Raw genomic sequence first — 14,604 nt, forward strand, 5'->3', positions numbered from 1 at the left:
CCAAGAAAGTGTGAATATTATGTATTAATTGTACCCTGATATAAGTAGGGTTGGAGGAAAATGTAGGTAGGAAGGTCTGAAGAAAAGTCGCCACGGGAGAGAGAGAACCTTTATAAAAAGGGAATCTATGGATATGGAGTGAGAAGAAGAATATGGTCGGGATCGACGGAGGGTCCACAGGCCTATAATCGGACAAGGGATGAAACAGGCATGGATGAGAGTAAGAAAAACAAGCAATGAATTGTCCTGGTAAGATCAGAAAAGAGTAAAAAAGTCGGGGGGAAACGCGGTTAACAATGTAGAGATAGATTATGACAATAGTAATGGGATAATCATATTTAATTCTATTCCCCACCAACTAAGCCAATCATAGTGAAGGACTGGAATCTCTTGGCATGAGGGTATCGAATCGTGATGAGATACCTAGGAGTATATGGCGACTATCAGTATAATATTACACATAATGAGTACACACACGTCTAGATATTCAATTTTGGAGGTCGAGTATTGATGAATATTGATGAATATTGATGAATATTGATGTTCTTCCAGATCAAAGTGGCAATATTGCCTTTGCAGACCCATGTTCTCCATCGAATCACTGTGATCTTAGCTTATTTCGGCCAAGACTCCAAACACGAGATCCGATAACTCCGATGATCTCAAGTAGTTAAAAGCAGGTATATGAGGTAAATGAGGTGAACCTCGCCAATGGAGGCTAGTAGCTGGAATTTAAACAAAAGCGCCACACAGGGATACCAATGCAATCTTATCAGAGGCAACTAGAAATAGGAGATATCTCTTTCCTTCCCTCGCTATGAGATGAAGAAGTGCTATCGTGGTTGAACTATTGGTAGTATTGATGCGATATTATTGGTTGTAGATAAAGCAGGTGCATCGGCCGACAAAGTGGGTCTCCATGCATGCTCGCATTAAGCCTAGTGTCAGTTCCCTTGTCTTACTTTTAATTGGCTTCTGATAAGAATGTTCGTTAGCTTCGGAATCTTTCGGGTTCTAAACTTCCCGTTACTCGGCCTCTTATTCGGCCTTATTCCGTATTCTCTATTTTTGTATTCATAGACCTCCGTAATTTGACGGGCCAAATCCCTTTTTATATACCTGTATTAGCTAGGCTGCTGACTGCAAGATGCAGTCTCGATATTCTTTCGATTCCCCAGAACTTGGAAAATACTTTATTTAAGTGAAGTGCGTCATTGTACACTTGGCTTCCAAGGTTTACTAGTCCAACAGTTTATTCAGACGTATGGAGTACTTCTAAGCTTCTGCCGTATTGACACACCTCAAAAAGCCCTAATTTTACTTGCAGTTAACTACCAAAAGTGGGGAACCTCCATAGTTCGCATCATGCATATCTAAATTTTCAATGTTCTCGAAGCTTAATAGCGCTATCCCTAATCAGGTACACCTGCATATGAGCATTGGATCTGAGAATACTAGGTCGTTTCGAACTGGTTTGATATATTCTGTCGTAAGCGAAAGCATTAAAAAGGAAACATCTATGACCTACGGATTCAGCATAGCTCGTTTCACTTTGGACCACTTGAATCACTTGAATCATTTGGATTACTTGGCTAAATTCTGATAGGTCCTATGTTTCAATCTACTTAACACGGTCCGCAGGTATTCATCCACCGTCCCGGGATTTTAAGCGACTGCCCAGACTGTCGGGAAACATATGACTGGTTGAATGACTACCTGGGGCACTTGAGCATGTGCCATAAATGTGATAAGTATGATAATGTGGAGAGAATCGTATAAATTCTGAATATCTACCTGAGTATATCTCCCCTCTCTGAGATTGGGTTTTTATTCCAAGTTTGTAGAAATACACCTAGATGTTTCCGTTCGACCGCTCCAAGGTTCAGCATCTTAGGTATATTTCCCTATGGTCCACTGTATTTGGGTTTTGGACAGACAACATGGATCGCTAGTCTTCTAAGTTGTGTACCCAATGATTGTGGGAACATACCTGTATGATATATACTTGAGCTTACCTAGGTACATCAGCCCAGCAGCAAGAACGGTAATCTACCCGTAATAATGTCCAAGACTGCTTCCAACTAATAAGCATTCTCGTATTGATATTTGGTTCCAAGATCAATTTGAGATGTATCACTTTCTGTCGGTACACCTGTATCAAGTGTGGAATAGCTATTCGATAAAGGTGATGAGGCTAACGCCCACTTCTGACACCTATCACAGGTAACGCTTTACGCCCCTATGATATCTGTGTGTCCTTTGAAGTGGTTGTAAAGTCTGGTTTTCATTCTTAGTTTGCTATCTATTATATAGTAACAATTTGATCACATGACTGCTTTGTTCCATATTCCAACACTTTCCAATGTTTTACGTAGTGGAATGAATATTAAATACCTAACGTAGTACTTTCCTACCCGAAACAAGGCCGAATAACTAAAAGCCCCACACATAATGGCAAATTTTCGATCCTATTTCATCAATTGGCCTGCTGGCCCAATGGCAAGGCGCTTGACTACGAATCAAGAGATTGCAGGTTCGACCCCTGCGTAGGTCAATTTTTTACTCTTTATGATCTTTTGCCTCCGGCTGATGTTGCCTTTTTCTCTCTGTACAGAGCTGATTTTCTTTTGGTTACACAGAAGTCGCGAATAGTTAGAACAGATTCTGATATCCTAGACGTACTACCGATTGATTACCTAGGTATCAGTACTGAAAGGCTCTATCTGCCATTACAAGACGGCAAACTCATATAGTTTGGGATATCAATCAATACATTACATTTCGCAGTTCTATACGACTCTAAAACAAACCACCCAGATCCACTGATTATCAAACATTAAGACTATATCCAAAGCCAAGTCCGCCTCGGCGCCGGATAGCATGAAGATACTTGCGGCCTTCATCAACCCAAAACACAGAACTGGTGAGACAAACAAGCTTGAAGACAGAGCTGAAGCTGAGTGCCTCCGTCTGGAAAATGCGTTGTAGGAAGGGCAGGTATATGACACACGCTTGACCGGCCAACGAGCCGAGAACAGCGTAGTTGAACATCTTGTTACCGAAGAGGGGTAGCTCGCCGCGCAGAACGGATTTACCCTCACTGCGACAGGTCAGGGCGTTGAACATGTCAAATAGAACGAAGCAGGTGAAGGTCATTGTGGTGTCGTGGGCTGTGACCACACGAGATCGTTTGTCTAATGGTTGGCCGTCTGTCATGTCGCCCATCTCGTGGATGTAGATGGAGAGTGTTCCGATCATAATAACCATAGCTGAAGTGAGGACACGCTGAATAAGAGGTTTTGTCAATACCCGCGCTGTCTTGGGTCGTGGAGGCCGGTTCATAATCATAGGGTCCACGGGCTCAACGCCAAGGGATTGTGCAGGAGGACCATCCATGAGAATATCTAAAAGAGTGTTAGAATGAAAATTTCAAAGGTTGGAAAAATATTGACTTACTGATCCACAAGATCTGCATGGCGTTCAGTGGATTTTTAAACCCGAGAGTGGTACTGAGAAGAACAAGACTGAGGGCAGCCACGCTGGTGCTGAGCTGGAATGTAATAAAGTTTTGGATGTTGTAGAAGATGCCTTTGCCCTGCTCAATCGCCTGTAGAATGGTCGAAAAGTCATCATCTGTCAAAATCATGTCCGCTGCCTCCTTGGCAACATCTGTGCCCAGCTTGCCCATTGAAATGCCAATGTCGGCCTTTTTCAGAGCGGGAGCATCGTTCACACCATCACCCGTCATTGCAACCACGTCTCCACGAGACTGGAGTGCGGTCACAATTTTCATTTTGTGATCTGGGCTTGTGCGAGCGAAAATAGAAGTGGTTGTGATGGCCTGCGCAAGCTCCGCAGTGCTCATACGGTCGATTTCATCGCCCCGGAGAACCGACCGTGCGCCAGCAGACTCGTTGATGGGCATTCCAAGCTTTTTCGCGATGGCAACAGCCGTTGTCTCGGCATCACCTGTGATCATTATAACTCTAACTCCACCGGACATCAGACGTTTGATAGCTTTGTGCACATCCTTGCGAGGCGGATCATTCATGCCCACAAGTCCCGCAAATACGAGACCGTTGTACCGATCATCGTCACTCACCGGGCTTGATTTGGAGCCGGGTGTGCTGGATCGGCTGCCGAATCCCCGCATGCCCCTAGATGCATCCCGAACAGCACCACTGGCAAAGCCAAGAACGCGGAGACCTTCTGCTGCCATGTTCTCAGCAGCATCTCGAATAACTTGACGTCGAGGCTCGTCTAAAATGACCTCTCGGCCATCCTTAGTAAGGTAAGTGTCCGATCTGGCCAAGACCTGCTCAAGAGCACCCTTGATATAGGCAACATCCGATCCTCCACCAATGATAACACCCATCCACTTTCGCTCAGAGCTAAAGGGGGTCTCTGATACACGGGCACTAATACGTTCACGGACATCGTCCTCACCCAAATGATCGAGCAAATCTAGAATGGCAACATCGGTAGGTTGACCAACCCAGCGACTCTTTACGGCCGCCGAATCTCGATCGACTGTTGAAGATAGGACTAATGCAGAGGAGGCGCTTGCAGGAGAGTTTGCATGCATACGTGATAACCGAGCGTTGTTTGCGATATTGCCCACACGAAGGATAGTGCGGGCCGCTGGTCCGGGCGTGATAGCATGGGTTATGTCCCGCTGAATCTCGAAGGGCTCAGTGCAATCGAAATGCCACATCTTTGTGACAGTCATGTGGTTCATGGTGAGGGTCCCAGTCTTGTCACTGCAGACAACATTCACAGAGCCGAGGGTTTCTACACTTGGAAGTCTTCGCATAATGGCGCCTCTCTTGGCCATACGAAGTACGCCTAGAGCAAGTGTGACCGTTACAATGATGGGCAGGCCTTCTGGAATTGCGGCGACAGCAAGCGAAACACCAATCGTAAACATTTCCAGAATTTTACGGCCTTGCAGAAGCCCAATGACCACAATCAGACCGATAACTCCGAAAGAGATATAGCTCAGTTCCTGACCCAAGCGATCCATTGATAGCTGCAATGGGGTTCGTGGACTCTCAATTTGCTGAAGAGAAATCGAGATGCTTCCAAACTCTGTCTTTGCACCAGTTGCGATAACAATGCCCTGACCGTATCCTGAACGGACAAGAGTGCCCATGAACGCAACATTATGCTGCTCATTCAGTCGAACATCAGCGCCAACTGCACCACTGGCTGGGGCATCGTAAAAAGGTGATCGAGGAGGACTAATGCCTTTGAAAGCTTGAACGCCCCCACTGTTTGTGCGTAAGGCAGCCGCATATTTAGATACCGGCTCATTCTCGCCAGTCAAGTTCGATTCGTCAATTGAAAGGTCCGTAGCGGCGGTAATACGAATATCGGCAGGAATGCGATCGCCTGTTGAGAATAGGACCAAGTCTCCTTGTACCAGTTCATTAGCTGGAACAGTGCTAGATGCTTTGATCGCAGCAGACGCAGAAACAGAGCTTTTACTCCTGAGTTCTTCCATATCTTCCCCTGGGACCAGATTTTCCACAGCGGTATTTGCCGACGGCAGGTCTCGAATCAAATGCGCAAAATGAGGGACGAGTCGATTCAACGCTTCCAACGATTTCTCCGACCGGTATTCCTGTACGAAGCCGACAGACACCACGATTGTAACCGCCAGAGTGATGCTGATGGCATCATCAAGATTGCCCATTAAGAATGAGATACCGGCAGAGGCTAGGAGGAGAAGAATCAATGTTTCCCGGAACTGTTTCAAGAATCGCAGCCATAGTGGCTCTGGCTCCTCGTGAGGAAGCTCATTAGGTCCGTCGCGTGCGAGGCGAATTTCAGCCTCCGCGGGAGTGAGGCCATGAAGGAGCGAGGTATTTAAGCGATGTGCAGTTTCATGGGGTTCGAGCCATGAGTACGTCGAGGTTGAAGCCTATATTAACGAAAATCAGTTAACGGGGTTTCATGATCGGGGATCATACTTGACTACTTGTTGTCAGGGCATTGGGCGATGACGCACAATATAGCTTACCGAGGGAGGGGCATCTGACCGCATGCCTAAAGTAGGGTTGGAAGAAGGTCGCAAAGAATCTGAGATTTGTGCATTATGCAGCGGCAGCGCAGGTGTGGTGGACCTTGACATCTCTCATGCTTTGTCGAGTAGGACAAGGAAATAAAACAAATATAAAAAAATAGAAGAAAAGTTAAAAAGAATAATTGGGTAAGGTTTATTATCGAGCACTGGTCATCTCGTCCAGATTACAATTGGAAGGAGGAAGGGAAGTAATCATGCACGGTATAGGAGATGCGAGGTGGCAGTATGAAGTAGGAAGCGGACTAGATGGATGAACCGAGAACGGGGAACGGGGGGTAACGTAACGCGGCCGAACAGCAAAGTACTAGTAGATTGAATGAAGATGAGTCAACTATCAAGAAGCGACTCAAAAGAGGAGAAGACGACGACTAAGGAAATAGAAGCCAAAAGCAACTAATCTCAACTTCAACGCTGGATTGAAGAAACACAATTGGAAGCGGCCAAGTCCCATGATGATACATTACCCGTTAGGGACTAGCTTTAAAGGAGAATAGTTTATCCTTCCCATCTACTTTAGGATTAGCTAAAATGAGACGAACCAATAATACATCACGTTCTTTTCGTTCCCCAGCCCCCTCTATTATTTCTTTATTTCCTTAGTCATTCATAGTCTAGGCAGAGACTTGAACGCCTGAATTCCCACGCGCACCCTCCAGTAACAGTTTCTCAAACTTATCCCTCGCGCTGTTTACACGGCATCTTTTACCTGCCACAACACTTAAATTTCATACATTTTTATTGTATCATTATCACGTCTGTTTACTTTTAACATTCGACGTGACAAATTTTCCTCAAGTCTTTGTTTTCCCGGTCTTAGCGCGTCAAACCCCCTACTACACTTCACCCCGCGCCGGGCGGGTTTTTCTATCTCTGCTACTTGGATAACCTCCTTTCTCGTTGTATGATTTGGAATCTCACGCGTCATGTTTTACTCCGAAACTCTTCTGTCCAAGACAGGCCCGTTGGCCCGTGTGTGGCTGTCTGCCAATATCGAACGCAAACTGTCCAAATCGCACATTCTTCAGTCTGATATCGAAAGTAGTGTGAGCGCCATTGTTGATCAGGGCCAAGCGCCCATGGCCCTTCGACTAAGTGGACAGCTTTTACTTGGTGTAGTGCGCATCTACAGCCGAAAAGCGCGCTACCTATTGGATGATTGTAATGAAGCATTGATGAAGATCAAAATGGTATTGAAGATGCCCCGTTCCCTTTGCATTAACATTCTACTAACAGAATGAACAGGCTTTCCGTCTCACAAATAATAACGACTTGACGACTACAGTGGTGGCACCAGGTGGCATTACTCTGCCTGACGTGCTTACGGAATCTGATCTTTTTGCTAATCTAGATGCGTCATTGCTTTTCCCCCAGAATCTGGGCCTGGAACCCGAGGGTAAGCGACCGGGTATAATGGATTTTGGTAGCCAACTATTGCCCGACAGCTCTTTCCGCCGCTCTGTCTCTCAGGAGCCCTCACACCTAGAAGATCCCTCTCTAGTCGATCTTAATCTAGGTGAAGATGAAGTTCCTCTTGGACTTGATAGCACTATGGAAATTGGTCGAGATGCGCCGCCGCCTCGTCCCATGGAAGACGATCTGTACAGTGACGCTGGTAAATTCAACGACAACGATGATTTGGGTCTGGATCTCGGCGAAGATGACGCTCCGCTGGATAAAATGGATCTCGGCGACGATGAACATAATTTGAATGACCTCCTGGTGGATGGTCCTATGGATCTTGGTAACGACGAGGACTTCGGGGGCCAGACCCCGCGTCCAGAACTTAGCCGATTTGACCGTGAATCTGAAAGCCCTCTCTCGGACGCCGGCTCTGCTCAGATGCAACAGCTCGAGCAAGAATACGAACGACACATCTCTGACTCTCCCGAACCCACTGAACAGAATGGTCAGCGCTCTAAGCGCCAAAGAGTCGCAGCCTACTTGCCATTGGAACGGGAAACCCGTCTGTCCGCGAGTGAGGCTAAGGCGCAGCAGCAAGATCGCTCTGCAATCTTGAAGCCTGCAACATTCCTCCCCCGCGATTCCGTCTTCCTTACCCTCATGACCCGCCAACAAAACGGCGACTTTGTTTCAAGCATCTTCGGTGAAGAGCGAAGCCTTGGCTGGGCTCCTGAAATTCGTGGTCTCCTATCTCTAGAATCTGTAAAGAAGGCTGGTGAGCTGAAACGTAAGCGTGACAGCGGCATTGCCGATATGGATGTGGATGCTGTTGATCTTCCCGCATTGGATTTTGGCGACGAAGAAGCTATTGTCCCTGATGATGAGGGTCTCGGTCTCGACACAACTCTTCACCAGCGCTCTGAAATCGACTTCCCCGGTGATGACGGCCATCAAGACCTGCACCTGAGCGACGACGAGGGCATTGATCGTTCTCTGGATGAGCTTGATGATAACGTCCACCCCGTAGACAACGAGCCCGTTTCCATTGGCACCAAGCACGCTGTACACATTCTGCGCGAGCAGCTGGGTGAACCTGCCTCTGAGCAGAACAAGAGCGTACTGTTCCAGGACTTGCTTCCCGAGAAGCGCTCCACCAAAGCAGATGCCACCAAGATGTTCTTTGAAGTCTTGGTTCTGGCCACCAAGGATGCCGTTCAGCTTCAACAGAGGTCCGACTCCATTGGTGAACCTCTCACAATCCGTGGTAAGCAGAACCTGTGGGGTTCCTGGGCTGAGGAGAACGCTGCGGGTATTCCCAGCCAACAGACCCAGGTTTTGTAGAGTGATTTATTCTCTGTGAAACTACGAGTCATCATGGCGCATTTACATTCTTGTACAGTCGAGTTTGGGACAGGGTTTCTGGAAGATCCGATAATTGCTTGGAGGTAGGGTAGGACAGTTTTTCCTATTGGGTGTTTGGGGACTTGTTATGGAGAAAAGGGGGCTTTTGGAGGCGATTGCTATTTTGATTTGGAGTTCGGGATATTGTTCTTTGGAGCGATTGGTTCAACTGTAGTACTTTAGTAAAACACTCATTCATCAATTGAACATACCTTGTTTGAATCCAGTCAATCCAAGTTTTCGGACAAGATTGACATTTTCGAAGCCTCGATTGAGACCTATACATGTAGGGCAGGCATTAGTCAGGTGATCAGAGCAAGACCTTTGTAGTTCGACTCAATACATGAAACTTACTCCAAGGCTTGATCTAAGCCTTGATTTCAAACAATATATCGGGACTAAAGGATCTTGGAAGCAGAGGGATCTAGCCGCCCCAAGTGGAGCAATAGAGACTCTTTGGCGCAAAAAGGTTGCTACTGTACAACCGTTTCTTTGCAGCTATCAACCTCGACACTTTTCTTAGAACTCAGCCACCAAACTACGATTTCTCGTCAGTTACTATGTTCCTGGTGCCTAGAATCCTTCCGATATGGTTCCTGGACCTCTTAATCTCACATGCTGCTACAAGGTATATGCACGAACATGAATAATAATTACCGATGTACTCAAGGCCGAACAGTCACAAGATCTCTGCACTGATACCAAACAGCACCCGACTCGGTAGTGGGGCCTCCAGATGGAAATATTGGATCGTTATGATCTTGTACATGCCCAGATATGATGGAAGATGTATGGCTCCTATTATCTTATGTTTGAATGAATCCTTTATGGCCGGGAAGATAAAATTATAAGGCTCGGCTCCCGAACTCCTCCTAGGCCATCCTTTATGTTGCTGACTTTCTAATTAATATGTAAATTTCGGGACCCTTTCAACTTCCTTGGATACTCTTGACATAGATAATCGCAGGGTATATTTGCATCCATCACAACGATATTGAAGCACTCAAACTTTTAGCAGAGATTATGTCCAGCTCTTTCGACTATACTATCAATATGTTGACTCGGAGGCAAGACTATCTGCATTAACTTTCTTCTGGCTATGATCTAACCCAGACCACTTCAGGTTTACTATATTTACTATAATTCGGCTTGGAGATCTAGCGATCAGCGGGCTGCGAGGTATAAAATCAGAAGATAATCAAACGATATCTGGGAAATTCTTGACAAAGCAGACTGACTCGCAAATAACCAAACGCACGCTGCCGTTACACCCCGGGTGAGTATGAAGTCTTCATCCTATGTCATATCAAAAACAACTCCATTCAAATCTACATAGATAGAGAGATACGGGCTTTTAAGTTTATTTTTGTGCCAATGGAGTTTTTGGATATGACTATGCTTTTCAATGATGACATCTTGCAGTCCTGTTACCCTGATGTCGATGAGCACATAACTGTTCTCCAGATCTGGTAGCCGGTTCAAGTATTTGCGCACTCATTCCTAGTATTTGACCAAGTTCCCGCTTGACATTTTGATTTCACGATAAGATCTCGAGTCTTGTAATCTGTTACAAATACCTCATACCATTTAGTCCGAATTCTTGCATCTACTCCGTACCTAGGTAAATGAAAACTCTTAGCATTAATCGGATTCGTTTATACTTATCCATTTCTTCAGCGTCCTGATAACAGGTTATAGACCTCGGGAACATCAACCCCTACAGGATTATGTGCCAGGTGAGTAGAAGAGGGGAAGAAAGCCCTGTAGGTAAGATGCCAAGGTAAGAGGCGTTAAAGATGATACCTCACTATAACTAAAAAATTCTCCGCGGAAACTAAATAGTCAAGATAGATGGGGCTTACGAGTAAACTTCTGCGGCATATATCACCTAATGACTTCCTAGGTATTCGACATATCATATACATTCAAAGTAGTTGAAAGGTTTCTTGTACTTCCATGCAAGTATCAAAATAAGGTTAAGCTTAATCGGGTTAATGTCGGATACATTTAAATTACGGAAACATTCGAACGTCGGTTATAGGTCTCATAGGTCCGAAATCTGAATATGTGGATCTAAAGCTAGTAATAATTAATCAGCTCCAGTAATTAACTAGTCTCAGGAGATTTTCTTGGTGAGGGGGCCGAATGATATTACCATTCCTTTTACGATTTAATCAGTCAGATCTAAGATCATTGCTAAGCGCCCAGGTACACCGTAGACTGCAGGCGATAGTGTCTTCAGAGTGAAATTCGTCTTCCAACCCAACAAGTGAATATTAGAACACTCGGAGTTCTCGCCGAAGAGGCAAGCCCCGTCGCAATGGATTCAGAGAAGCTCTCCTCCCATCAGACTTCTTCTGATAGTGCTCTCGATGAGACCAAGTTCGAAGATACAGCATTTGCACCGATCTCTTCCCCGAAAGACGACGCCACACACCCACAGAAACAGCACAGCAATACGTCTAGACTAGAGCGCAGTTGGTCTTTGAACGATGGCGTTAGTATCGGAGGTAACGAGATCCAGAACGACGAAGAATCTAGGCAAGATGGAGACGAGGATACTTCCTTTATTGTGGATTGGGAAGAGAATGACTCAATGAACCCGCGCAACATGAGTACAGCCAGGAAATGGCTTATAGTTATAATTGTCTCATTGGGCTCCATCTGCGTGTGAGGACCCCTATAAAAGCTATAGCCTTGCAACCGAGACTGACTTATCTAGGACCTATACATCGTCCGTTTACACCACAACCTATGGCCAGCTGATGCCGGATTTTAAATGCTCCCGAGAAGTCGCCACACTGGGGTTGTCACTTTTCATCTGGGGTCTTGGTATGTCACTCTTCCATGAGGCTGTCGTTATGTTAAAGGGCTTCTCACTGAATTTCTTATAGGAGTTGGTCCGCTCTTTCTTAGTCCCTTATCCGAGGTAAGTTTGAATTTCCAAGGTTGCTTCAATGCCAATGTGGAGAACTCACCTTGCACAGTTTTATGGCCGGAGAAATATCTATCTCATTTCTTTCACCTTTTTCCTGATCTGGCTTATCCCATGCGCAGTTGCAACGAATATCCAGACGTTGATCATATGTCGATTCTTCAATGGACTCGCAGGAAGCGCATTTTTGAGTGTTGCTGGCGGTACTGTTGGTGATATGTTTAATCGACAGGAACTTGCCTTTCCTATGATGGTGTATACGGCAAGCCCATTCCTTGGACCAGACCTTGGGCCCCTGTAAGAACCTTGCTAGTGTATCTCATTTGACATCAGAAGCTAACAGCATCTTACACCTGCAGCGTCGGCGGCTTCATTAATGAATTTACCAATTGGTATGTCCATATTTCATATTGATAGTCGGTGGTCAAGGCTAACAGATCAAATATAGGCGTTGGACATTTTATGTGCTTCTGATATGGACCGGCATCTTGCTGGTATCGCTGATTTTCCTAGTCCCAGAGACGTATCACCCAGTGTATGTTTTCACAGTACGAGTTCGTTTGTTCTGTCTGGACCGCTGACTTTTGTAATCAGACTTTTGAGACGCAAAGCACAGAAGCTTCGCAAAGAAACAGGAGACGAGCGATGGATAGCCCCGATTGAGAAAATGAATCGTTCAGTGACACAGACAGTTCTGCGGTCGTGTCTCCGCCCACTTCAGCTTCTGGTACTAGAGCCTATGTGTTTGAACTTGTGCCTATTTTCTGCGATTCTGTTAGGTATTCTATACCTTTTCTTTGGGGCCTTTCAACTGATCTTTGAGGAAGTGTACGGATTTCAATTGTGGCAAAGAGGCTTATGCTTCATGGGACTTGCCGTTGGTATGGCCATCGGGACAGCATCAGATCCAATCTGGCGTCGCAACTATGCTCGACTCGAACGCAACTATCAGGCTGTGCACGGTACCGACAAATTCCAGCCAGAGTGGCGACTACCTCCAGGTAATAATTGGGAGTGAGAGGCTTAGAATGATTCAATACTGACTTTGTGACATAGCGATTCTGGGTGGTCCATTGGTAACCATCGGTCTCTTCATCTTTGCCTGGACGATCTACTCTGATGTGCACTGGATTGCTCCGATCATAGGTAGTGGCGTGTTCGGAATAGGGTATGTTCACCTGACATTGAATCAGCTCCAGTCGGCCCTCAAATCTATTTCTTGGTGCTAATAGTTCGCGCTACTACCAGAATGTTGCTTGTGTTCTCAGGTGTCTTCACATTCTTAGTGGACGCATATCCAATGTTCGCTGCAAGTGCACTGGCGGCAAATAGTTTCATGCGGTCTTCCTTTGGAGGCATCTTTCCCCTGTTTGGAATCCAGAGTAAGTCACGTTCCACTACTGTTTTCAATTTTATACAACCGGTGTCAAGGGTCTGTGCTGTGCAGGTGGTGCAGACTTGCATGATGGCTGCGTCGTGTTCCTAAGCAGCCTTTGAAATTGGAAGATGAGCATTGTTGAAAAACTGTCCAGAACAGATCGCTGCTAACGGCTTCATAGTGTATGACAAGCTTGGGTTCCATTGGGCCACATCATTACTAGCATTTTTGACATTAATCATGGCACCTTTCCCGTAAGTGTTAATATCCTCGACGCTCCCATTTTTTCCTATCCCTGTTTGCCCGCGCTATGGCCTATGAACCTCCTTTTCCCCTGCATGTAAAAATCTCAAGAAGTTGACCCTATGGGAGAGCCAAGTTTCACCTAGCTGCATGCGACCATAGTCACCACCCAAACCACCACATACCCTCCACCAAGATTCCGCTGAGAATCCTACTGATATCAGAGATAGGTACATCTTCTTCAAGTATGGAAGTCACCTTCGCCAGAAGAGCCGCTTTACAAAAACCAATTCGTGATCTCGTATTCCACTATATCAGATATTCACGAAATAGCTCTTACGTTATACATCAAGCCGGTCTAACAGCTCTTTCCTGCATACTGCACAGTTTTAGTGGCAAGTTTATATTCTTTTTCTCCCAGCTTGTCATTTATGCTACCCTGTGAGCCTGTGACGAGGATATTTGAGACTGGATGTCAACTGATCTATGTGTCAGCCCTCATCAGGACTAGTACTCCAAAATTTTTTGCTGTTGTCCTCCAGGGCTAGCTGTAGATTTAGTTTTAATTACAATGCACATGACGGAGAGAACGTTTCAAGGTTCTAACCTTGAAATATGGTACATACTCACATTGATCTGTCTATATCTTTTTCATTTGCCTTCATGGTTACCTATTCATCCAGGGCTGCCTATGTACTCATGCACGTACCTAGGTGTTCTCTAGCTGGAATAATAATTAGGTTGAAACTACCCAGGTATACCTAAGCAGTAATCGTTTATAAGATTCAAAGAGCCCTGGAGAACCCTGGGAATGAATACGAATCCTCGGCATTTGCATCGAGCCCAGATTCTAATTCTCCGTAGTCACTGGCCCTCTTAGGCCAGTTGCAAAAAAAAAAAAAAAAAGAATGTAGATTTGGACTTGATCTTGATACTTTTCAAGTATTTTTTCAACTCAAGTACCTAGGTAACTCTTCAAATGCCAAGTTCTCCAATGATCTACTCTAACCGAGGGTGTATGGAAGTATAAAAACATCAATTCCCGGAATTAAGCGGGACCGGCAGAGATCCGCATCTGTCAGGCACTGAGGCATTAAAATTCAAGGCCCATGTAATTCCACACGTGCGTTATTTCCTTACCTATTAGTTGTGGGGGATATT

General features: G+C 45.6%; 3 protein-coding genes across 3 annotated transcripts; 2 read left to right on the forward strand and 1 right to left on the reverse strand.

Moving 5' to 3' along the window:
* Nucleotides 1–2,829: 2,829 nt before the first annotated feature.
* On the reverse strand, nt 2,830–6,133 carry pmr1 (Ca(2+)/Mn(2+)-transporting P-type ATPase PMR1; the record flags this gene model as incomplete). Its single annotated transcript, XM_057208819.1, has 3 exons — nt 2,830–3,404; nt 3,457–5,923; nt 6,023–6,133. 3 exons carry the CDS (start codon nt 6,131–6,133, stop codon nt 2,830–2,832), a joined length of 3,153 nt encoding a protein of 1,050 aa, XP_057062593.1.
* Nucleotides 6,134–7,008: 875 nt separating this feature from the next.
* Nucleotides 7,009–8,827, forward strand: N7495_006169 (kleisin alpha; the record flags this gene model as incomplete). The annotated part of the gene is made up of 2 exons (XM_057208820.1): nt 7,009–7,272; nt 7,328–8,827. The coding sequence occupies 2 exons, from the start codon at nt 7,009–7,011 to the stop codon at nt 8,825–8,827; spliced, it is 1,764 nt and encodes a 587-aa protein (XP_057062594.1).
* A 2,380-nt stretch (nt 8,828–11,207) lies between these two features.
* On the forward strand, nt 11,208–13,458 carry N7495_006170 (MFS transporter; the record flags this gene model as incomplete). The annotated part of the gene is made up of 10 exons (XM_057208821.1): nt 11,208–11,557; nt 11,610–11,719; nt 11,782–11,816; nt 11,875–12,119; nt 12,182–12,214; nt 12,271–12,357; nt 12,417–12,823; nt 12,879–12,990; nt 13,071–13,204; nt 13,382–13,458. 10 exons carry the CDS (start codon nt 11,208–11,210, stop codon nt 13,456–13,458), a joined length of 1,590 nt encoding a protein of 529 aa, XP_057062595.1.
* Nucleotides 13,459–14,604: the final 1,146 nt, after the last annotated feature.

Source organism: Penicillium taxi (assembly GCF_028828555.1).
Source record: "Penicillium taxi strain IBT 34144 chromosome Unknown utg000004l_segment0_segment0, whole genome shotgun sequence".
NCBI lineage: Eukaryota > Fungi > Ascomycota > Eurotiomycetes > Eurotiales > Aspergillaceae > Penicillium > Penicillium taxi.